The sequence below is a fragment of the Perca fluviatilis genome, chromosome 7 (genome assembly GCF_010015445.1).
Source record: "Perca fluviatilis chromosome 7, GENO_Pfluv_1.0, whole genome shotgun sequence".
Classification (NCBI taxonomy): domain Eukaryota; kingdom Metazoa; phylum Chordata; class Actinopteri; order Perciformes; family Percidae; genus Perca; species Perca fluviatilis.
In genome coordinates, this window is record NC_053118.1 from 18790037 (window position 1) to 18812650 (window position 22614).

Genomic DNA, 22614 nt, shown 5'->3' on the forward strand with positions numbered 1-22614 from the left:
TATTTCCATGGCTCCATCACAGTATGGTATGGAGACAGCACTGCTCGGAACAGGAAGGCTCTCCAACTGTGAGAAACTGCACAACTTATCAGTGGAGATGTGGAGGACATGAGGCCTACACCACAGTGCACTTTATGCCCCCTATCCATTCTTATTTTTTATTCGTTGTGTAAGGAAGACTGGCAAAGCCAGCTTGTCATGGCATGGTGTAAGTTGTCTTTCAACCCGATCTCACTCAAAAGCGTACAAATAACACGGGTTTCTACCGTGCAGTGTCTTTACTGTGCAAATGACAATAAACCTCTTGAATTTTGAATCTTCCAGTCATCATTATAAAACAATAATTATAAACACATCACAGTGTAAACTCAAACAGTAAAAAAAATGAGTGAAAAGGTTTAGGCTGAAGCAAAGCTTATGCCTATGTGCTTGTCCTTTAAGTCTTTAACTGACTGATTTGTTTTAAGACACATTCTTGTCATCCGGGACTTCTGATTTGCTGCTTGATGCTGTTAAATGAAACCACTAGGTGGAGTGAGACGCAAATCCAATGTGAACTTTGGCACTCAAGTCCACCTGGGATGTGGGCCAAACTCGGATCTCAAGGTGTAGTCATGTGACTCCCAGATGGCCGAATGAGATTCAACCATAGACTGTATATTGATTCAACAGAGCTGGGAAAGGTTCGCTGAAACTCATTCAACACGTTTTGTGATCTCGGAACGAGTCGACTCCTTCCGGCGGCAGAAGTCAGTCCCTGGCTGGTTTCAGTTCCAGATGGGTTTCGCTGTTTAGGGAGCAGTAGCAGTTAGTCTGCAGGATGACAGTTTGGTGTCTGTTGACAAGCTCTTCTTCACCTGTGCGTGGTGTGATCGCAAATACCGTCAATTCTGCATACACAGATGGAGGATCTGAGACAGACAGCCGGAGAGGAGACGAGCTCACCGGATAGTCCCCGGTCAGATGTCCGCTTCCAGAAGAGAGTAGCAGCGGTCAGCTGTCCTGCTCTGTCCGCCGCACGCCTCACCTTACCTGGAGTCATGGACGCCGAGGGGAGGGTCGACGAGTCAAGACTGAGAATGCATATTTTCAAAAACGGTAAATCAATCAACCAATCAATCAATCAAGACCCTGTCTGTCTGTCTGTCTGTCTGTCTGTCTGCTAACAAAAAAGGCTTTCAAGATTCAAGAGGTATTTTCATTTGCACAGTAAAGACAACTATGCAATGAAAAGCTTGATTTGCCAGTCTTCCTTACACAACTAATACAAAATGAGAACAATAGGCTACAATGATGATTAAAAACAAACCGTAAAAAAAAGTTGTAATGGATAGGCCTAGGGTGCATAACGTGCACTGTGCCTAGAGAGCTCTGTAATGCAATGTCAAAATGTAGATTCAGATATTAAATCTGCACCTAATATGATTGTTTTCAAGTCCTTTGGTATTTGCTTGACATAATACAGAATCATTGTGACAAACTTTTTCTTATGCAATAGCTTTTTTATATTCAACAAAAGTGGTATTTGTCAGTGGCTGAGTTTGAACTTAATGTAGCCTAGGAGAAACTAATGATTCTGAGGTCACAAAAGGCCAAGCAAAAACCTTAAGTAATCCCATAATGCTCATTTAGAAATATAAAGTCGTTGCTAATCCCACAAAATTCCTGTTTACGAGATTATTTGTTAGTTTCTGTATTAATGCAGTAGGGTGTGACATGGAAGTGCTTGGCATGCAGTTATATAGCCTAGTATTATTCTGAACAAAACGTTTTTTTAAATAATTTCTAACAATGTGTTTCCATTTATCTGTTTCATACAAGTTTGATAATCAACATGTGGCTTTAGTGTCTAGAAAAATCAAACTGTATCCAGATGCATCAGTGACCAAAAGGAAGTCAAGTGATGCTTTGCTTCAAGACATGAGCTAAGTCACAGTCAAACCATTCTCTAAAATCGAACATTGCATTGTACATTTGACCCCCTCGAGCAAAGAACTCGAGCATGACTACTGTGATAAGAAGCAGAATATAATCACATGAGATTCACCAGCCAGCCAAAAACATTCAGTGAAGTGTGTGAAGCTAAGAAATGAGGATACCTCTTCATTAGTGTTTCTGAAGTGGCTCCAGTGCATAAATATATGTTAAACAGCCCCTGAACACAGTCCTTAGGCTGTCACTCAACTGGTCCTGGCACTATCTTGGCATGCTGACTGGGCACTAGGCACAGGACAACAAACATATAGACACTACAGTTCTCACTGAAGTAAAACATCACTCTGAATCTATCATCTATGAGGAGGAATGTGGACCCCCCCCCCCCTTCTTTTCTTTGGCCTTTATGCACATTCCATCCCTACAAACATGGAAACCAAAGATTAAAGAACTCGCAGAGCAAACCATTACATAAGACATCTCAAATCCCGGTGAAAGCAGGCTAAAGTTCACCAAATTTTGGATCAGCGATTGTTTCATAAAGATTCTCTCTTTTCTCAGCTGCAGAGCTTTAAATTCTCGCATGCGATTCATTCAAAGTTTTTGTTTTGGTCTGGTGGAGATTGGTTTGACTAAATGATAATTAGCTCCAAACACTGGCGAGTCCGTTATATTGATCAAAGGTTTTCAATCCCTGTCCAGGTGGCGTTTGTCCCTCTGAGCGTGGCCTGGTGTGGCGGTTCCTGTTTGGGATGTACCCATGCAGCTCAACAGCTTTAGAGCGCTCTCTGCTGCAGGAGCAGATGGCTGTGCGTTACCGGCTCATGAAGAGAAAGTGGCAGCAGTTCCTTCCTTCGGCAGTGCAGATGCACCTTAACGGCACAGATGGTAAATGCCCAAACATGCATCAACTCTGTCGCAATAAAGTAAAAGGTCATTCAGCTCTAAAGAGTGTCAACCTTAATTCATTCTTTTTTTTTTTTTTATATATATATATATGACCACATAATCCCATCTTCATTCCAGCTGAGTTGGTGGCGGCAGTCAGGTACTTTGAGCAGAGGCAGACACAGGTCCATCAACAGACCCAGGACCAGTCGGAGGGGGTCAGCGACAGACTGGCTTTCTTGGAGCTTCAGGCACAGGTTAGATGAGTTTAAATAGTATAATCATAATCTATATATTTCATTGTTATGTTTTCTACTTTATACTTACTTCTGTTTTTCTATTCATTACATTTCTGCTTTGGTTCTGTTTTTTTTTTTTTGTAGTTCCATTAAATATATATTTCTTTGTTTTTGTTTGATAGAAGAGATGGCATTTGTGAAGTGGGAGGAGTCAAGTATGTTTAGGGAAATTGCACAACAGGATATAATTATGTTAAACAAACTGTTTATCCTGTATTTACATTTTGCACTCGCTGAAGTGTTAAGCACTGTGCGTGTGCACCTAGGATTTGTGCATCCAGTGATACTTAATATGCAGCTTCAACAGAATGAACTGACACTACGTAGCTTACAGCCCACACATTACTATTCCCATTTCTAGTGCACAAGATTACTTACTGTATGGACTCCACTAAAGCAGTTATCACAATCACTAGGGGTCAAATATATATTTTTCCTTACTGTTACCAGATATTGTTTGAGCGGGTCACGTTTGACCAAGAGGAGCTGCGGGAAGCCACGCGTATCATTGACAAGGATGTGCCAAGAACCAACAGAGAACTGAGCTATTATCAGTGAGTGATAGTGAGCCGTTGTTGTTTGTTGTTGTGTGTTTATTTTTTTTTAACTATACTGAAGATATGTCAACAGGTAGTTTATGGGATGTGATTGCTGACCCTTGACATGAGGTTTGTTGGAGTAAACTATTTAGTTTTAAGCAGCTAAAAGGGATCATTCACTTTCTGCTCACTTTAGGTGACCCAGAAAGGAAATGCAAAAGCAATAGAATGTGGCAAGTCAGGTTTAATATATTCTTAAAAGACTGTAATACCAACACAATTAACTCTTAAGGCCACATCATCTTTTACAAGAAACAAGGAATCCTGCCAGCACGTAGCTACACAGGTCGCTCACGCTTAGTTTTTTTTCTTGGATTAGGCTGTAAATCTTGAATGTCAAAATTTACAACCAGCTGTTTATAGGCTATCGGCATTTTCTTCCTGTTAACGGAAATACTTTTGGTTTTTAATTCAAAGATAATTAAGTTGCTCTGAATTTATATAAACACTGGGGGATAGTGAACAGACCAAACTTAATTTGGGAGCTACGAAGATATTTTGCCTCCTGCCCCTCAGGGATCCAGAACCAATCCAGAACCAATCTGACTGCTTCTCCTAAATACAAACATGATGGTACAATGCTGGAAAAAAAAAATAAATATATATATATATATATATATATATATATTTTATTTATTTATTTATTTATTTATTTATTTTTTTCTACATACATACATACATACATACATACATACATACATATACACACACACACACACACACACATATACACACACAGTACAGGCCAAAAGTTTGGACACACCTACTCATTCAATGCGTTTTCTTTATTTTCATGACTATTTACATTGTAGATTCTCACTGAAGGCATCAAAATGAATGAACACATATGGAATTATGTACTTAACAAAAAAGTGTGAAATAACTGAAAACATGTCTTATATTCTAGTTTCTTCGAAGTAGCCACCCTTTGCTTTTTTGATAGCGCTGCAAACCCTTGGTGTTCTCTCAATGAGCTTCATGAGGTAGTCACCTGAAATGGTTTTCACTTCACAGGTGTAGCTTGTCAGGGTTAATTAGTGGAATTGTTTCCCTTATTAATGGGGTTGGGACCATCAGTTGTGTTGTGCAGAAGTCAGGTTGATACACAGCCGACAGCCATATTAGACAACTGTTAGAATTCATATCATGGCAAGAACCAATCGGCTAAGTAAAGAGAAACGAGTGGCCATCATTACTTTAACAAATGAAGGTCAGTCAGTCTGGAAAATTGCGGTAAACTTTGAATGTGTCCCCAAGTGCAGTCGCAAAAACCATCAAGCGCTACAACAAAACTGGCTTACATGAGGACCGCCCCAGGAAAGGAAGACCAAGAGTCACCTCTGCTGCTGAGGATAAGTTCATCCGAGTCACCAGCCTCAGAAATTGCAAGTTAACAGCAGCTCAGATTAGAGACCAGATGAATGCCACACAGAGTTCTAGCAGCAGAAACATCTCTAGAACAACTGTTAAGAGGAGACTGCGTGAATCAGGCCTTCATGGTCAAGTAGCTGCTAGAAAATCACTGCTAAGGAGAGGCAACAAGCAGAAGAGATTTGTTTGGGCCAAGAAACACAAGGAATGGACATTAGACCAGTGGAAATCTGTGCTTTGGTCTGATGAGTCCAAATTTGAGATCTTTGGTTCCAACTGCCGTGTCTTTGTGCGATGCAGAAAAGGTGAACGGATGGATTCTGCATGCCTGGTTCCCACCATGAATCATGGAGGAGGAGGTGTGATGGTGTGGGGGTGCTTTGCTGGTGACACTGTTGGGGATTTATTCAAAATTGAAGGCATAATGAACCAGCATGGCTACCACAGCATCCTGCAGTGACATGCCATCCCATCCGGTTTGCATTTAGTTTCAACAGGACAATGACCCCAAACACACCTCCAGGCTGTGTAAGGGCTATTTGACCAAGAAGGAGAGTGATGGAGTGCTGCGCCAGATGACCGGGCCTCCACAGTCACCGGACCTGAACCCAATCGAGATGGTTTGGGGTGAGCGGGACTGCAGAGTGAAGGCAAAAGGGCCAACAAGTGCTAAGCATCCTGGGAACTTCTTCAAGACTGTTGGAAAACCATTTCAGGTGACTACCTCTTGAAGCTCATCAAGAGAATCAGAGCAAAGGGTGGCTACTTTGAAGAAACTAGAATATAAGACATGTTTTCAGTTATATCACACTTTTTTGTTAAGTTCATAATTCCACGTGTTCATTCATAGTTTTGATGCCTTCAGTGAGAATCTACAATGTAAATAGTCATGAAAATAAAGGAAACTCATTGAATGAGAAGGTGTGTCCAAACTTTTGGCCTGTACTATGGATGGATGGATAGATGGATAGATGGATAGATAGATAGATAGATAGATAGATAGATAGATAGATAGATAGATAGATAGATGAATAACTGAGAGCTTAATTTAAAATTTGTGGTTTAATCTTGAGTAATCAAATTTGTATCACTTATTACTTGTAAAACTGCTGTAGAATAAAAATTCCAAGTTAACTAATTAAATTAATCTAGTTTTTGTCTCATAGAAAAAAGGAAAACTGAAGCAATTCTTACCTGCCCTATAAATATGAGGAAGCAATTGTAATCATACCATGCCCTAGCTGTCTGTGGATTATTTCCATAACTATAGAGGTTTCAGTAAAAAATCTGTAACAAAAAGTTGCCATCTCTATATAGTGCACATTACATAAGTTTCTGCAGTGTTTGCCTAATTCTTCTCACTTCTGTGTCTGCAGGGGTGAAGGTTCAGGCAATCTGTTGGTGTTAAGAGACATCCTCATCACTTATGCTGCTTTTCATCCAGGTAAACAACACAAATGAGCCAACCTCAGGATTACTGACACTGACAAGATCAGACAACATCAGAGGCTGTGTGTTGTGCCATTAAAGACACTAACTGTTGATCGATTGTTGATCCAGAGGTCAGTTATGCCCAAGGAATGAACGACCTGTGCAGCCGGTTCCTGGAGGTTCTCGACTCTGAAGTTGACACTTTCTGGAGCTTCTCCTGCTACATGGAGAAATTCTCCAAGGACTTCAGGGCTGACGGTCTGCACAGGAAAATAGGTGGGATCACCAAAACCAATGCATCATTATTAGAGCCCGACCGATATATCGGCGTGCCAATATTATCGGCCGATATTAGGCATTTATTGCAGATAAATGAATATTTAAAAAATAAAATAAAAATGGACGAAACACCCTCAACCATGTTATGATTGTTGGCGTTTGTCCACCAGAGGGTGCTTAAAACTTTCCTGTTGGCAAGACTCATGTTTAACCCTTTAAGTTTCATATCTTAAGTTTGTATTTTTATACATTTTTATTTATCAGAACTTTAATATATTTTGATGGTCCTCTGTTCTGCATTATCAAATGATTTTAGTGAGGACACATGAATAACTACAAATAACTAATGTTAGGAAAATCTGTATGTTTTGTTACACGTTTCTAGATATTTTTATTAAATACATATCGGCCGATATATCGGATTTTTAAATCACCAAATATCAATATTGGCCTTAAAAATCCTTTTTATTGGTCAGTCTCTAATCATTCTGTATAGTAGGCCTAAATGCTGTGTTTCAATGTAATTGCAAAAAAGATTCAGGATCTCTAGTGGTACAACAAGGACATTTTGTGTGTGTGTGTCCGTGTGTCCGTGTGTGTGTGTGTGTGTCCGTGTCCGTGTGTGTGTGTCCGTGTGTGTCCGTGTGTGTCCGAAACTAGAAGGGCACTTGCAGAGCGCCGCTAAGGCATGCCCTAGCTCACACTGTTAATGCAATTGTAAATGATTCTAGTCAGGACCTATTTTCTTCCAATTATTCCAACACCAAATGAATGCAGCACAAACGCCCTATCTCACAATATTAAAGAATTGTGTACCCGCCCTGTGATTCCGATCGGCTCCAGAATTTAATGGGTTCTTGCTTGGCCTACACCATTCTACCAAGTTTCATGAGAATCGGGCCAGTAGTGTTTCCATATTCCTGCTGACAGACAAACCAACAAACAAACGGACCATCCGAACCAAAAAAACTAAAGTCCTTGGTGGTGGAAAAAAGAGAGAGAGTACGGTCTATATGAGTTTAGCTTCTTCAGTGTAAGCATATGAAAGAGTTGTGTTTAATTTCTTTTAGAGTTGGAGGCAGCCCTCTTGAAGGAACTGGACCCTCAGCTTTATTCTCATTTGGTCACAGACAGCATGGAGAGCTTCACCTTCTGCCACAGGTATATCTACGCAGATCTTTGGTAACCGTCTGTATTTTTGTTCTCCATTTGTGAATATGGGTTTATATGTGTTTTTATTTTTTTATTCCACATGCAAATTTAGTTTGTGTGTGTGCATGTGTTTAAGTGTGTTTTGTGTCCTTAAAGGTGGCTATTGCTGGGTTTCCAGAGGGAGTTTGAACACAGTGACGCATTACGTTTGTTCGAGATCCTGAGCTGTGACCACCTGGAGCTTATCTCCCAGCAAGTAGACAGAGCCCGTTATCAGGAAAGGCTGGCACGAAAATGCAGACCAGGTAAAACTGTGACTGGCTGACTGTGGAGGGATAGATTCCTCTGTCCAATGTCTGACTCTAATGTGGTTATGTGTCCCTGCAGAAGACAATTCAAATTTAGAGCTGCCGGCCATTAACACTGACTTCACCTTTGAGCTCTTCATCTGTGCAGCCATCCTTTTAGAGAACAGAGAGTCTCTGCTGCTGTGCCGAGATGATGTACAACTCATCCAGTTTACTAGCAGGTTTGTCTGTATGTTAAAACATGAAAGCTCATCACAAAGGGATTGTGTGTTTGTTAATGAATGTGTTGGTTAAACATTTGCCTTTTTGTGCAGTCTTCAGGGAACACTGGACCTGAACAGCACACTGAAGAAAGCAGAGCACCATTTGTACAACTACTGCAAGCGCTGCGCTTGGGACTACATGAATGGGTGCTGCAGAGCAGACGAGGGCAAAGAAGAGGACTTTCTTTATCAACTCCGTAGTTTACTTGTTTTAAAGTGATAGCTACTATTTAAATACCAGACATCAAAGACTGTAATTTGTAACGGGACAAATAATCCCTATTTAGAATTTTGATGTTCTTTTATCTTGTTTTTTTTATTTTTGAGGGAAACGCACTGAAGGCTGCTTACCTTAAGTTGGATCGGTTACTGCTGTTTAGTATAAATGTACAGTATTTATTGTGAGACAGTTGACCAACTGAGTTATTTTTAGTTGCTCTCCTGAACCTCCATGAATAGGAAAAGCTTAAGCTCAATATTCTTATTAGGAGATGTTTTCTGGGTTATGCAATATTCAACTGCTAAAAGCAAGCAACTACTCGGCAGGCGTGTGTGAATACTAAGATCTGGTGTGTCGCAACAGGTGGTGTCTGTAACGAACTGCAGTTATATTTAAAGCCAGATGCCCCATGTGTCAGAGAGGCATATGTAATAAGAATAAACGTCCAGTTTTTTTTAGCTCTGGCAGAGAGACCATACAGGATGGGTAAAGAAAAGTTACTGTACTGTTTTAAATATTGAATGAAACTCATACACAATACAAATAACCCTAAAAGTTATACCTCAATGAAACTACTGAAGATTGTTTACTATGTTGAGTTGGCAATATCATGGTGTTTTCCTCTTATTTTATATACCTTACATAATAAAGGAAGCTTTTACTCTGATAACTTTGATTTTATTTATGCTTTGAATGAAAGACCCCTCATATCACTAACCAAATGCAGGCAATAGATAAAAAAAAAAAAAAACAATCTGAAATATAGGAATGCAAAAAAAATGTATTCTCCTAAGAAACATGACTTTTTGCAACCGCAGTTATACGTATTCATACATATAAGCTGTAATTTAGTCAATCAGTCTAATTCTACATTTTAATGGTGCTTTTCTGCCTTAACATACAAAGAGCTTGATAATTTTTGCCTCTCATTCACCCATACCAACATCAGCAGAGCAACTTGGGGTCCAGTGTATTGCTCAAGGACATTTTAACGTGTAGTGTAAACCGGAAGAGCTGGGGATTGAACCTCCAACCCTGCCATTAATGCACAACTTTCTGCACTTCCTGAGCTACAGTGTGAACAAATAATGTAATCTACCTATTTCAGGTCCTATACTGCAAATGACATTCACATCTGGCTGAGATTTGAAGCCTTTTTATGATCAAACATCTGTTTATGACAAAGTGCACACTGATTGTAATTCCAGAGGTATAAGGTATATCCAGAGATTTTAATAATGGTTAAAAAGTATTTTGAGAAATGTAACAACTGTGTACCGTTCAATGTCCCAGCATGTGAACAACATTATTGTGTTCAGGAATTACTTTTTCATAACAGAACAATGCTCAAAAAATAATAAAAAAACAAGTTTAGTTTAGAAGGCAAATCAAAGCATTTGTTTTTGTTTTGCTCAACTAGAAGAGCTGCTACATAGGTAACAAAGACAAGCTTTCTTTCAAGGAAATCCAGTCAATGAACAGAAACATGGGCCTAGAACTTTCCTTGGTGGAGTCACCTGACACCCTGATGGGCTCTCATGTCTATATACACTAGGGAGCAGAGGCACTCTTTCTCTTAGTCCGCTGGCCAGGAGAGGGAAAGGAGTACTGGAGAGTGTTGTGCCGCTCTAACTCAGTAAACCCAAGTCGAACATCTGACAGCGCAAGGTAACCCCTTCTATAAGAGGCATTGCACTCTGCCTGGCTTCATTCAGAGTTTGTCTTGCTTGTAGCTTTAAAAACTTAACTGCCAAATGTGAGAGGCCTGCATGGTTTCTGTCAAACAATGGCATGACAAGCTGAAGCAGAATCCCGAAGAAAAACCACACAGCGTGTGACTGTCAAGCAAACCAAATGTATATGGATGATTTTTATTTTTTTTTGAAGATTTTCTTTGGGGGGACTTTTCCCTTTATTTGATAGTGACAGAAGATAGACAGGAAAGGGGGGAGAGAAAGAGAGGGGATGACACACAGAAAAGGGCCGCAGGTCGGATTCGAACCCGGGCCACTGCAAAGGACTGATCAGTCATTTCCACATGACAATAGTGTCAGTTGGATGTGAGCTTGCAGTTTCAGGATTGCCTCAACCAGAGGAAACCGAATAGCATTAACTATACCGTATGGCAAAAGACAGAATTTAATACAAATCACTTCCGTATGTAGATTTGCCACAGGCCACAATGCTGATATAATCATGTTCCAACATATTTCTTTGCACTGCACATTCAGATGTGGGCGTAGGACAGGCAGTGAGGAAATAGTGCTATGTCAGCATTGCTCCGTGTTACACAAATGGGTAACAAGTGATAATTCAATAGTCTGTTCTAGTTGAAGCAGTTCTGGGACATTAGAGTTTCTACTTTCACCCATGAAGCAAACATTTTAAAAATGTAATCAAATCAACTCATGTCAAGGCAGTTTTGTGCTCAGTGATTTGGTGGAATATGTGTGTGGGATATATCTTTGTGGTTTTCTCTGCTTCTAAAGAAGTTTAATGTTCATGCCCTGGTCTGCTGGTTTTGTCAGAGCACAAGAAGTAAGGCAAGAGGAGGCTTTTGTTGAGTTCTTTACCAATCAAATATGTTTGTTACTGCACCTAAAAGCTGTAGTTTCCTGTGTGTACTTTTGGTTTTTAAGAACTCTGTTTTAATAGGAACCAGGCAAGTTTTGCCCACTAGCCATTGATAAATGATTAGTGATCAATGATAAATTTTTTCCCACCTTCCATTAATTGCGGTGTAGACACGATGATGCTTATTATAGTAACTGTAAGCTATTTGGAGCCAGCTGTCGGAAAATAGACCCACTGATCACTATGCCAGGATCAGTACATGCATGTCACCAGGCTGCTTGTTGCTGAGGGAGGAGTGGAGAGAGAAGTGTTGTGGAAAGGGAATTAACGGGCAGTGTGACATAATCCAGTCTCTTGGTCTCGAGTGTCAGGAGGTGGTTTAAGCCTCTATGCCATGGATACCACTCCACCACTAGCTGAGCCTCACGTGGCCCTGCATCTGGATGTATGTAACAGGGTCAGGGATTTGTAGAAACAACGACAGTAGGTATACATGGGTGTACATACTGTGCAGGTGCATGCACATTGTTTGAATAGTACTACACGGAATCACATTTTTTAAAGTCCAGGTATAAAACAATTACAATGATAAATATATAATTGAAAATAAAATCTTTATTCAGTGATGATGAATACATATACTATTCAGCTACTTACACATTCTTTTTCATCCTTTTTCTTTTATCTAAGATGTCTAAAGGACCAGCAGTAGGCATTGATCTGGGCACCACGTATTCCTGTGTGGGCATCTTCCAGCATGGCAAAGTGGAAATCATTGCCAATGACCAAGGAAACAGGACCACACCCAGCTATGTGGCCTTCACAGACACTGAGCGACTGATTGGAGATGCTGCCAAGAACCAGGTGGCCATGAACCCATCCAACACTGTATTTGGTAAGGACTGCAACACTCAAAAGGCAACAGGCTCAAAAACAGTGATCCAAAATTAAGACATGACTCACAGAGTCTTGTTTTTTCTCTTAAATCTCCTTCAGATGCTAAGCGTCTGATAGGCCGTAAGTTTGACGATGCTGTGGTGCAGTCAGATATGAAGCACTGGCCCTTCAAGGTCGTTAATGACTCATCCAAACCTAAGATGGAGGTTGAATACAAAGGTGAGAGCAAAACCTTCTACCCAGAGGAGATTTCCTCCATGGTCCTCACCAAGATGAAGGAGATCTCTGAGGCTTATCTCGGCAAGGTAAATGACAATAAGTATACAACCCTATGCTAAAAATTACCTAGGATAGTTTGTTTTATGCAGACAAAAAGGGTGGCAGTTGCAGCTGCAACTGTCAGGAAACAGTACCTAGTATTTAAACCTGTTATCTAAACTGTAATACCTCAGAATCATAGCAAGCACTTTCCTCTGCCTCAAAAGACATTGTGAGAAAATGTTTCTATATGCGCCTTGAACGCACAAATGTATTGACTCAAGGGCTAACTGTCTTCACAGCCTGTGAACAATGCAGTTATCACAGTACCTGCTTACTTCAACGACTCCCAGCGTCAAGCCACCAAAGATGCTGGAACCATCGCTGGCCTTAATGTGCTACGCATCATCAATGAGCCCACTGCTGCAGCCATTGCTTATGGCCTGGACAAAAAGGTAACTAGATAATGAAAAGCAAACCTTATCCTCTTTCATGTTCCTATTAGTAATTCTTACCATTTATTTTAGGTTGGCGGTGAACGTAATGTCCTTATCTTTGACCTTGGAGGTGGTACTTTCGATGTGTCGATCCTGACTATTGAGGATGGCATCTTCGAGGTCAAGTCCACTGCCGGTGACACTCACTTGGGCGGTGAGGACTTTGACAACCGCATGGTTACCCACTTTGTCGCTGAGTTCAAGCGCAAGTTCAAAAAGGAAATCATCAACAACAAGCGAGCTGTGCGTCGTCTGCGCACAGCGTGCGAGCGTGCCAAGCGCACCCTCTCCAGCAGCACCCAGGCCAGCATTGAGATCGATTCCCTCTACGAAGGAGTCGATTTCTACACTTCCATCACCAGGGCCCGGTTTGAAGAGCTCAATGCAGACCTGTTCCGTGGAACCCTCGAGCCTGTGGAGAAGGCCTTGAGGGATGCCAAGATGGACAAGGCCCAGATCCATGACATTGTCCTGGTGGGAGGCTCCACACGTATCCCCAAGATTCAAAAGTTGCTGCAGGACTTGTTCAATGGCCGTGACCTCAATAAGAGCATCAACCCTGATGAGGCTGTGGCTTATGGTGCAGGTAGGTACCTCTACAGCAGTGAGGTTTATACTAATGTTCTATTCATATCACTGTTTTAGTGTAAAGGCTGTCTTTTAAACATGATTAAGTGGTTGTTACATAAAGCTTTCTTGTTGTCGTGGCATTAGTTTCACCATATACACTCTTCACAGCTGTGCAGGCAGCCATCTTGGCTGGTGATAAGTCTGAGAATGTACAGGACCTGCTCCTGCTGGATGTTACACCCCTGTCCCTGGGAATTGAGACCGCTGGAGGAGTAATGACTGTCCTTATCAAAAGGAACACCACCATCCCGACCAAGCAAACACAGACCTTTACCACTTATTCAGACAACCAACCGGGTGTGCTTATTCAGGTAGCGCAACCTTGAAGTAAAGTTCTTAATTGCCCAAATGCATTACAATTACTCTTGAAAGTGTTCACTGATGCAACCGAATCACTGTTTTCAGGTTTATGAAGGTGAGAGAGCCATGACCAAGGATAATAATATCCTGGGCAAGTTTGAACTGACTGGTCTTCCACCTGCTCCCAGAGGTGTCCCTCAGATTGAGGTGACCTTTGACATCGATGCCAACGGCATTCTTAATGTGTCTGCAGTGGACAAAAGCACTGGAAAGGAGAACAAGATCACCATCACCAATGATAAAGGTAGATAACCATATACAATGCTTCTTAAATCAGGAGCTGATATAGCACAAAAGCTGAAGGAATGCTGTAAATTTGATTAGTGAGAATTACATTTTGCACAGGAGGTACACACATTTGTATTTCATCCTCCCTTAGGGCGGTTGAGCAAGGAGGACATTGAGCAAATGGTGCAGGAGGCAGAGCAGTTTAAGGCGGAAGACGAGGCCCAGAGAGAGAAGGTCACAGCCAAAAACTCCCTTGAGTCTCTGGCCTTCAACATGAAGAGCACTGTGGAGGACGAGAAGCTCCAAGACAAGATCAGCCCTGAGGACAAAAAGACCATTGTAGACAAGTGCAATGAAGTTATTGCTTGGCTGGACAAGAACCAGGTGACTGAACCACTATTATTGATAAGTTCCTCTTTGGCTTATTATTGTGAAAGCAGAGAGGCAACCTAAATATGTATTAAGCAATTTCCCAACTTCCCCTTTACATCAATTTGTTATGCAGCAACCAACTACAGTATGCACCAACTCAAAACATGATTTGTTTCTTCTGTTACCCAGACGGCAGAGAAGGATGAGTATGATCACCAGCAGAAGGAACTAGAGAAGGTGTGCAACCCAATCATCACCCAGCTATATCAGGGGGGTATGCCAGGAGGGATGCCTGGAGGAATGCCAGGTGGCTTCCCTGGTGGAGCTGGAGGCAGCTCCTCCTCTGGCCCAACTATCGAGGAGGTCGACTGAACACTATACTGAAAGTTTCTTTTTCTCAGATCCCAACACAGACTTACTGCCTTTAAGCTGTTTACTAAGCCAGAATACACATCCAATAAAGATTTGATCACAGGCTCATTTTGATTTACATTCTTGCTATATTTGTTCAAAACTTTAAGATTTCAATATTTAACTTCTAATCTAAGTAACAAAAACTGACACTTGCACATGGTTAAAATAGTCAGATGAGCCATAATCAGAGTCTGTTTGTCGTCTTCATTATTTCTCTCTCCAGTGATGATTTGCATGAAGGTTTGTGAACATTAAATAAATAAAGATCACAAATGGGATCCTGATTTACAAAATGTACTGTTTTTTTGTGGTTTATATCTTTTAATACCATTACGTTTTTGAATAACTCATATAAAGTATATTCAATAGTGCATACAATGGGTACGCACTGGGACTCTCAACTTGCAGCTAGTCGAAATGGTAGATAAAACCGGTTGCTGTAACCACAAAGGTTTTTGATCAATATCTTTTCGAGCTAGCATTACACAGGAAATTACGCTTTGAAAAATGACACGATAAAAAAAGGTGCTGCTGTAGTTGTCATAGATTATGATCTGTAAAAAAACATATTTTTCTGCTGAAAAAGGATGCAAGCAAGCTTGATATATTGAATTCGGTGCAAATGCATCCTAAAAATGAATTCAAGAACACATGGATGTTAATGTAAGTGCAGTGTTTTTGCTTCTTACCAATGGAATGATTATGCAACAATTTGTTTGCTAAAAGCCATGACCTATGCACACTGGACAAAGTAAACACAAGCATACAACTAGGTGGATGAAGGCTTCATGTCAGCTGCTTATCACCAGATGTTTCCTTCCCAGACTTATCACAGGCATTGGTGTGTGTGTGTGTGTGTGTGTGTGTGTGTGTGTGTGTGTGTGTGTGTGTGTGTGTGTGTGTGTGTGTGTGTGTGTGTGTGTGTGTGTGTGTGTGTGTGTGTGTGTGTGTGTGTGTGTGTGTGTGTGTGTGGTGTGGGGGTACCTGAAGTATGGAGTGCTACACGTGGAACTCAGGTTCAGGTGTGCGCCAGTGCCAGTATAAGAGCCAGTGTCCCACACAGGTGACACTCAGAAAATAGAATCAAGATCGAGACATGGCCATGTTCTTGCTTGTCAGTTGTTTTGCCCTTGTGGCCTCTGCATTGGGTGAGTGACTGGTGGTTTACCAGCGGATGCATTTTATCTGTAGGATCCTTTTCTGCAATGGTTTGGTAGCAATTTGTTCTTAATGTTTGACTGCTTGCATAACAACAAGATTGTAACCACGACAATACACAGAACACTTGCTGGTATATACTGTATGCCCTAATTGTGGAACAAGCATCATAAGTATTTTATTGTGTGATTTGGCATCAGGGTGTGGGGTACCTGCTATCAAGCCCCAAGTGAGCGGATACAACAAGATTGTAAATGGGCAGAACGCTGTGTCTGGGTCCTGGCCTTGGCAGGTTTCACTTCAGGTAACCTAACTGTAGTTTTGCTACAATCTCAACCCCTTGTGGAATTCAGAAATTGTACAAACGCATGTTCTCACTTCTAGGATGGTAGAGGATTCCACTTCTGTGGAGGATCCCTGATCAACCAGTACTGGGTTGTCACTGCTGCTCACTGCCGTGTGTCGTAAGTAAATTTGCCATGCCCCACACTGACATGAGAAAAATTCCAACATTGCCATCTCTCCAATCACTGCTCTGTCTCTTTTTATTCTCTCCAGTGCTCAAACCCACCGTGTGATCCTAGGAGAACATGATCGTCAGTCCAACAGCGAGCAAATTCAGGTCAAGTCCATTTCCAGGGTAAGCAACACCATAACACATAAAAAACTTTCTTTTTAATAAAATTTTTATATTTTACTTAAAGTAGCCAGTTCCTGAGTATATGTGTCATTGCAAATTTGCATTATATTGGCCTATGATTTATGCCCACCTCTCCATCCAGGCCATCACTCACCCCTACTACAACACCCAGAACTTCAACAATGACATCACCCTTCTGAAGCTGTCCTCCCCAGTTCAGATGACATCCCGTGTGTCTCCTGTGTGCCTGGCCTCCTCCAGCACCAACATCCCCGCTGGAACCAGATGTGTCACCACTGGGTGGGGCAAGACCGGCCAAACCTGTGAGTCAGCGATTGCTTTCAAGTTTTACACACAGAGTATATTTACAAACAGACTTATGAACTGCTCCATTTCCACAAAGGAAAAAATATCAAAATATCAAAAAAATATATATAAACATCCACTAAGAAAGATGTAAAAGATGTATTTGGGCAGCAAGCCTGATCCTCATTTCCTTTTCAGCAACCCCCCGCTACCTCCAGCAGACTGCCCTGCCTCTGCTCAGCCCTGCTCAGTGCAAGCAGCACTGGGGTAACAAAATCTCTGATGCCATGATCTGTGCTGGTGCTTCTGGAGTGTCCTCCTGTCAGGTAACACCCTTTCAATGCCTAAAATACACATTTGTAAGAAAAATAAGTAATTCAAAACAACAATCAGCTGCAAGTCAGTTATAAACCAATTTCTCATGATATACTAATTAAATTTGATACATTTGCAAATGACAAGTAATTTGTTGATATATCACAAATGTAGGACATGTTTAATGTGTAAATTATAATGTGTTGATTTATTATTAATAAACTGTGAATATAACAATGTATTTGGAATTAATTACTTAAAGATTTCAAATATTATACCCCAAAAAAAATCCAAATTGATAATGGATATTCACAGAATACATAAGAGCAGTTTTTACTGTCTGAGCCATTTATAGATTTAGCAAACAAACTGGTAACACATATTAATTCATCATTAACTAATGGGTTGTAAGAAACATAATGAAAGTGTAACTGAAAAGGGTTCTATCTTGTTTTCTTGCTGTTACTTACTATTCTTGCTGCATGTTTTCCTGTTTTTGAATTGATGTAACACTGATTGCAGGCCAGCCAACATCCTGTTAAAAGCTGTACAGAACACCAATTTACCTCAATGCATCACTATCAAGCACTTGGTCCAAGATTTCATTCTATTACGTGACTCAATGCATGCTCCTAAAAGCCAATTAAGAATAATCATATTTGTCTCATTACAGGGTGACTCTGGTGGCCCTCTGGTCTGTCAGAACAGTGGAGTGTGGTCCCTTGTGGGTATTGTGTCCTGGGGAACACCTAACTGCAACGTGTACAGCCCTGCTGTGTATTCACGTGTGTCCTACCTGCGCAGCTGGGTCGACCAGACTGTTGCTTCCAACTAAAGTGCAAACACAAAAGATCTGCAATTTACATGCATGTTTTCCCATTTCCCATGATTCTATACAGCACCAATATTAGCTGTCAAATAGCAACCACTTACTGTACTGCTATGTTTGGTGCATTTGTGAGAAATCATGCATAAAAAAAACAAAACTCTTAAGAACACCAGTGTTGGTTTTTATGTTTTACATTCATGTCAGCCATGCAGGCTAAAGTGTTACACATACAGTGTGTGTGTGTGTGTGTGTGTGTGTGTGTGTGTGTGTGTGTGTGTGTGTGTGTGTGTGTGTGTGTGTGTGTGTGTGTGTGGTGTGCAGGTTTGCATTACTAGATTAGGTTTGGGGATTTTTGGGGTGTGTGTGTGGGGGGGGGGGGTTGGAATTGGAATTGGAAATGTATTTATTTGAAACAGGGACAATGCACAAATAGACATTAAACTTGGTAAACAAGGTAATATGTCTTGGGCCAGGTTATAGCAACAATTGCTAATTTCCACCTGTAGCCCCTGGGCAGGTATGACAATTATAAAAATAACAATTTTAAAAAGAAATTTAACAGGACTATAGATGACGTGGTTACCATCGTAATTAAAAACAAGCAGTCTAGCAAAAAAACAGGAAAAAGAGGAGTGCCAACAGCCCACTCACACTCTCTCTCCTCCCTCCCCAGCACACACACTCAGACAGAAGCAGCAGCTTAGGCACATTTGAGTACAATCCAACTCATACATTCATACACACACACTCATACATACACGGATACACACACACAGACAAAAAATTTTAAAAAAAAAAATTTAAAAAAAAAGAAATACTTAGATAATGAATATAATAAAATACAACATAAGAACCCTCCAACAAAAACTACATTTGTGAAGCTTATTTAAACTTTTGTGTCAGAGTGATGCTCATTCAGCACCAGTAATTTTAAGAGTCATGTCAAGTCCTGTTGAAATCTTATTATATTCTAATTATTATATTCTATGTTCCATGTTATTTGATCCACTTCCTGTGCATGGCATAATCAATGTCTTGTTGCAAAGCCATTACAGCAGTAGCATAAGTACTGTCTCATTGGCAGCTGAATGAACCGAGAAGGAGGAGTAATCTGAGATAGAGAGAGAGAGAGAAAGAGAGAGAGAGAGAGAGAGACAATAATAAATGCAGAATCAGATACAGATCAACTTAGAATAAAGACAGACTTGCTGCAACAGAAAAATGGAGACTGGTAAGAATCCTTGCTTGCTATTTAATTGTATTAACAGAAAGGTGGTCTACCATCATTTCTTGCAGAGTGATCTAAAATAGGTATGCATAAACCCTTGTGTGATCACAATACCAATTGAGTTAATGAGTGGAAAAGTTAATTTGCATAGTATTCTGTGACTACTTCATTCAATTTAGTAGTATAGTGGGATAGAACATGTGTCAGGACAGGAGCATTCTAAAACAGGTAAACAGTATGGAGTTAATTAAAATCAGATCATTAAGAAACTCAGGTTTGTTGTATCACAATCTGAGATGATCATTCACAACTACTGCAAGTCCCTTTTCACCTGCCTCAGCAAGTCGTCCCTGGACAGTCTACAACTGGTCCAGATCTGCTCCCCTCCGTATATTTCCAGTAGGTTTGCTTAGATCTTCTGAGCCAGGATTACTGGTGTCCCTCACAGTCGGCTACAGCTAAGGTGAAGGGTGACCGTGCATTTGAAGTGGTGGGTCCACACTGTGGAAGGACGTCCTAGTCACACGTTCTGTGGTCTCTGTTGATGCTAAAAAGCAGCTGAAGGCTGACCTATTTAAACTGGACTTTGTCTCATCTTTGTATTTGTTTGATTTTAAGTTTCTTTAACTGTGTTTATTTGTATTTGTATTATTATTTTTGGCTTGTTCTATTTCATCTTTTGGGATCCTATTTTTTATAATATTACTCTTGTTAAGCACTTTGTGACTTTGTTTTGGAAAATGCAATATATTAAATAAGTGTAATATTATTTGTATTAATATTATTATTATTATTATTATTTACTTAATCTGGTTATAAAAACAATCTGTGTTTTCTCAGTGCATATTGCAGAATGTGTTGTAGATACTAATGTCTGTAATAAAACGTTTCTGTTTTGTTCGTTAGATAACGTCACTTCAACAGAAGATACACCAGCCGGGGGGGATGGGGTTCTCAGAAAAGTGCGGATGGCTTCCCTGGTAATCTACTGTGTGATCGTCATTGTGGGGACTCTGGGCAACGGTCTGGTTATCTACGTGACAGGCTGCAGGATGAAGAGAACAGTCAACTCAGTTTGGTTTCTCAACTTGGCCCTGGCTGACTTCCTCTTTACGGCCTTCCTGATTTTCACGATCATTTCCAGCTCTCAGGATCATCAATGGCAATTTGGAGAATTCATGTGCAAGTTCAACAGCTTTGTGATTATAGTCAACATGTTTGCCAGTGTCTTTCTTCTGACAGCCATAAGTCTGGATCGTTGCCTGTCAATCTGGGTGGTGGTGTGGGCACAAAACAAGCGCACCGTTCGCAAAGCCCAGCTCATATGCGTTTGCATCTGGATGACTGCTATGGTCTGCAGCACCCCTTATGCCATTTTTCGCAGGCTGGTTGGAGAGGATAAGACTTATTGTACTTATTCCATAACACATGAACAAAAATGGATTCTTGGCATTTTTCGCTTTGTTGTGGGCTTCCTCATCCCATTCCTGGTAATAATTGTCTGTTATGCCGCCATAGCTGTTCGTGCAGGGCGCCTGCATAGGACCAGGAAACAGAGATCTCGCCGAATAATTTTTTCTATTGTTCTTGCATTCTTCATCTGCTGGTTGCCCTACCATATTATACATTTTATAGAGTTAAAGGCCTCTAATAACTCAGATTATGGGAATATTGTCTTGATTGTAGGTCCACTGGCTTTGAGTCTGGCTTTTATGAACAGTTGCCTGAACCCCATTCTTTATGTTTTCTTGTGTGATGAATTCCAGAAGAAGCTCAGGCAGTCCATATGCTTTGTCCTGGAGAGTGCCCTGGCAGAGGACCACTTGTCCTTTATGTCCTCTCGTTCCTTGTCATCACACTTGTCTCGGTTTTCTCGGAAGTCAGACTCTGCTGCACCTTTGGAGAGGAAAGACACAGCAACTTCCTTAAACTTCACAGAAAGCAAAGTGGTCATGACTGACGAGAGAGACTGTGAGCACTGAATAAAGGCCTCCACAGACACTTCCTGAAACTTCACAGAAAGCAAAGTGGTTATCACTGATGAGAGACAGAGACATTGAGCACTGATTAAGACCTCAGGCGTTGTAACTTCAATGAGTCCAGATGTTTTTTTTAAAGCAAACTTGTAATCAATAGTGACAAAAGAAAAGCACAAACTGAAAATGACATGTTAAATTGATTCGGTCAGTACTTCTGTGCACAGAAAAAAAAATTGTTGAATATTTGCTATGATTGATTGATTGATTGATTGATTGATATTTTTATTCACGTGTCATGCCACTACATGGCACATCCCACACAGAATAACATGACACCAATACAACAGTAATTCATTCCACAGCTTCCAGTCCAATGTCCACACACAACATTCTCCACTTTACACAAAAAAAAGAACAAATAAAACATAGCACAATGCTATGAGTGATTTTTTAATGTTTTTTATATTAATGCACCTTTTCACGATCAGATGTTTTCACTTATGGCTGGTAAGACATCCCCACTGACTCCCCTGCTACTGCGTGCACCTGTTACATCTTCCATCTTTTTCTTACAAGTACATGTAGATTGATATTGCATAGCTCCCTATACGTTCCAGGTCTAATCAGCCGGAATAATTGAAAACACCTGTGTGGGTGTTGTGGTTCTTTGTGTAACAATGAATTATTTTGTACCATGTAAACTTCAAGACATCAGATATGGAATTGCCTATACCTAATATGATAAAGGAACCAATTTTATGTTTGTCTGTAAGCTTTTAATGCTCATTTACCCATGGTTATTGACAGGCTATTTGTCCATAGCAGCATCCATGATATGTCACACAAGACTGAGCTTTAATGATTGAGCGTTTCAATAAGGTGAATAAAAACATATACGTATTTAAAGAGCTGTTTTCTTACTTCTACATCACCAACACTAGTACACACTACTCACCAGACGGTGTTTTATCTTACAGGATACCACAATGGTACATGCTTAACTTCCTGGGTTTGCAAAAATGGAACATACTCTGTGAAACAGACCACCCGCAGATTACTTTAAAGCACAATGCAAACCAAACTGATCATTTTAAAATAAGGAAAGAAAAAAGAAAAAAAAACTTAAAACTAAAATTCCCAATCTTAGATTCCTTTGGAAACATACCCTTAAGAAGAATCCTAGT

At 40.6% G+C, this 22614-nt stretch overlaps 4 protein-coding genes across 8 annotated transcripts; all 4 read left to right on the forward strand.

Annotated features, from left to right (window-relative positions):
• The first annotated feature begins 588 nt into the window (after positions 1 to 588).
• Positions 589 to 9415, forward strand: si:dkey-238d18.4 (TBC1 domain family member 15). The gene is made up of 10 exons (XM_039805458.1): positions 589 to 1098; positions 2638 to 2823; positions 2962 to 3080; positions 3573 to 3676; positions 6469 to 6536; positions 6653 to 6799; positions 7873 to 7963; positions 8111 to 8259; positions 8342 to 8483; positions 8577 to 9415. Exons 1-10 carry the CDS (start codon positions 903 to 905, stop codon positions 8743 to 8745), a joined length of 1371 nt encoding a protein of 456 aa, XP_039661392.1. The 5' UTR covers positions 589 to 902; the 3' UTR covers positions 8746 to 9415.
• A 903-nt stretch (positions 9416 to 10318) lies between these two features.
• On the forward strand, positions 10319 to 15263 carry hsc70 (heat shock cognate 70). The gene is made up of 9 exons (XM_039805438.1): positions 10319 to 10413; positions 12010 to 12214; positions 12316 to 12521; positions 12777 to 12929; positions 13002 to 13557; positions 13710 to 13912; positions 14007 to 14205; positions 14341 to 14573; positions 14751 to 15263. The coding sequence occupies exons 2-9, from the start codon at positions 12010 to 12012 to the stop codon at positions 14931 to 14933; spliced, it is 1938 nt and encodes a 645-aa protein (XP_039661372.1). The 5' UTR covers positions 10319 to 10413; the 3' UTR covers positions 14934 to 15263.
• A 702-nt stretch (positions 15264 to 15965) lies between these two features.
• Positions 15966 to 18378, forward strand: LOC120562797 (chymotrypsin-like protease CTRL-1). The gene is made up of 7 exons (XM_039806695.1): positions 15966 to 16123; positions 16334 to 16437; positions 16518 to 16597; positions 16692 to 16773; positions 16916 to 17096; positions 17278 to 17405; positions 18068 to 18378. Exons 1-7 carry the CDS (start codon positions 16072 to 16074, stop codon positions 18227 to 18229), a joined length of 789 nt encoding a protein of 262 aa, XP_039662629.1. The 5' UTR covers positions 15966 to 16071; the 3' UTR covers positions 18230 to 18378.
• A 941-nt stretch (positions 18379 to 19319) lies between these two features.
• Positions 19320 to 22336, forward strand: LOC120562037 (C3a anaphylatoxin chemotactic receptor-like). 5 transcript variants are annotated; one of them, XM_039805462.1, is made up of 3 exons: positions 19320 to 19454; positions 19792 to 19850; positions 20358 to 22336. In XM_039805462.1, the coding sequence occupies exon 3, from the start codon at positions 20420 to 20422 to the stop codon at positions 21431 to 21433; it is 1014 nt and encodes a 337-aa protein (XP_039661396.1). In that variant the 5' UTR covers positions 19320 to 19454; positions 19792 to 19850; positions 20358 to 20419; the 3' UTR covers positions 21434 to 22336. The 5 variants fall into 5 exon arrangements, with proteins under 5 accessions (XP_039661396.1, XP_039661394.1, XP_039661393.1 ...); XM_039805460.1 differs by lacking the exon at positions 19792 to 19850; XM_039805459.1 differs by lacking the exon at positions 19320 to 19454 and having other exon boundaries at positions 19461 to 19850.
• Positions 22337 to 22614: the final 278 nt, after the last annotated feature.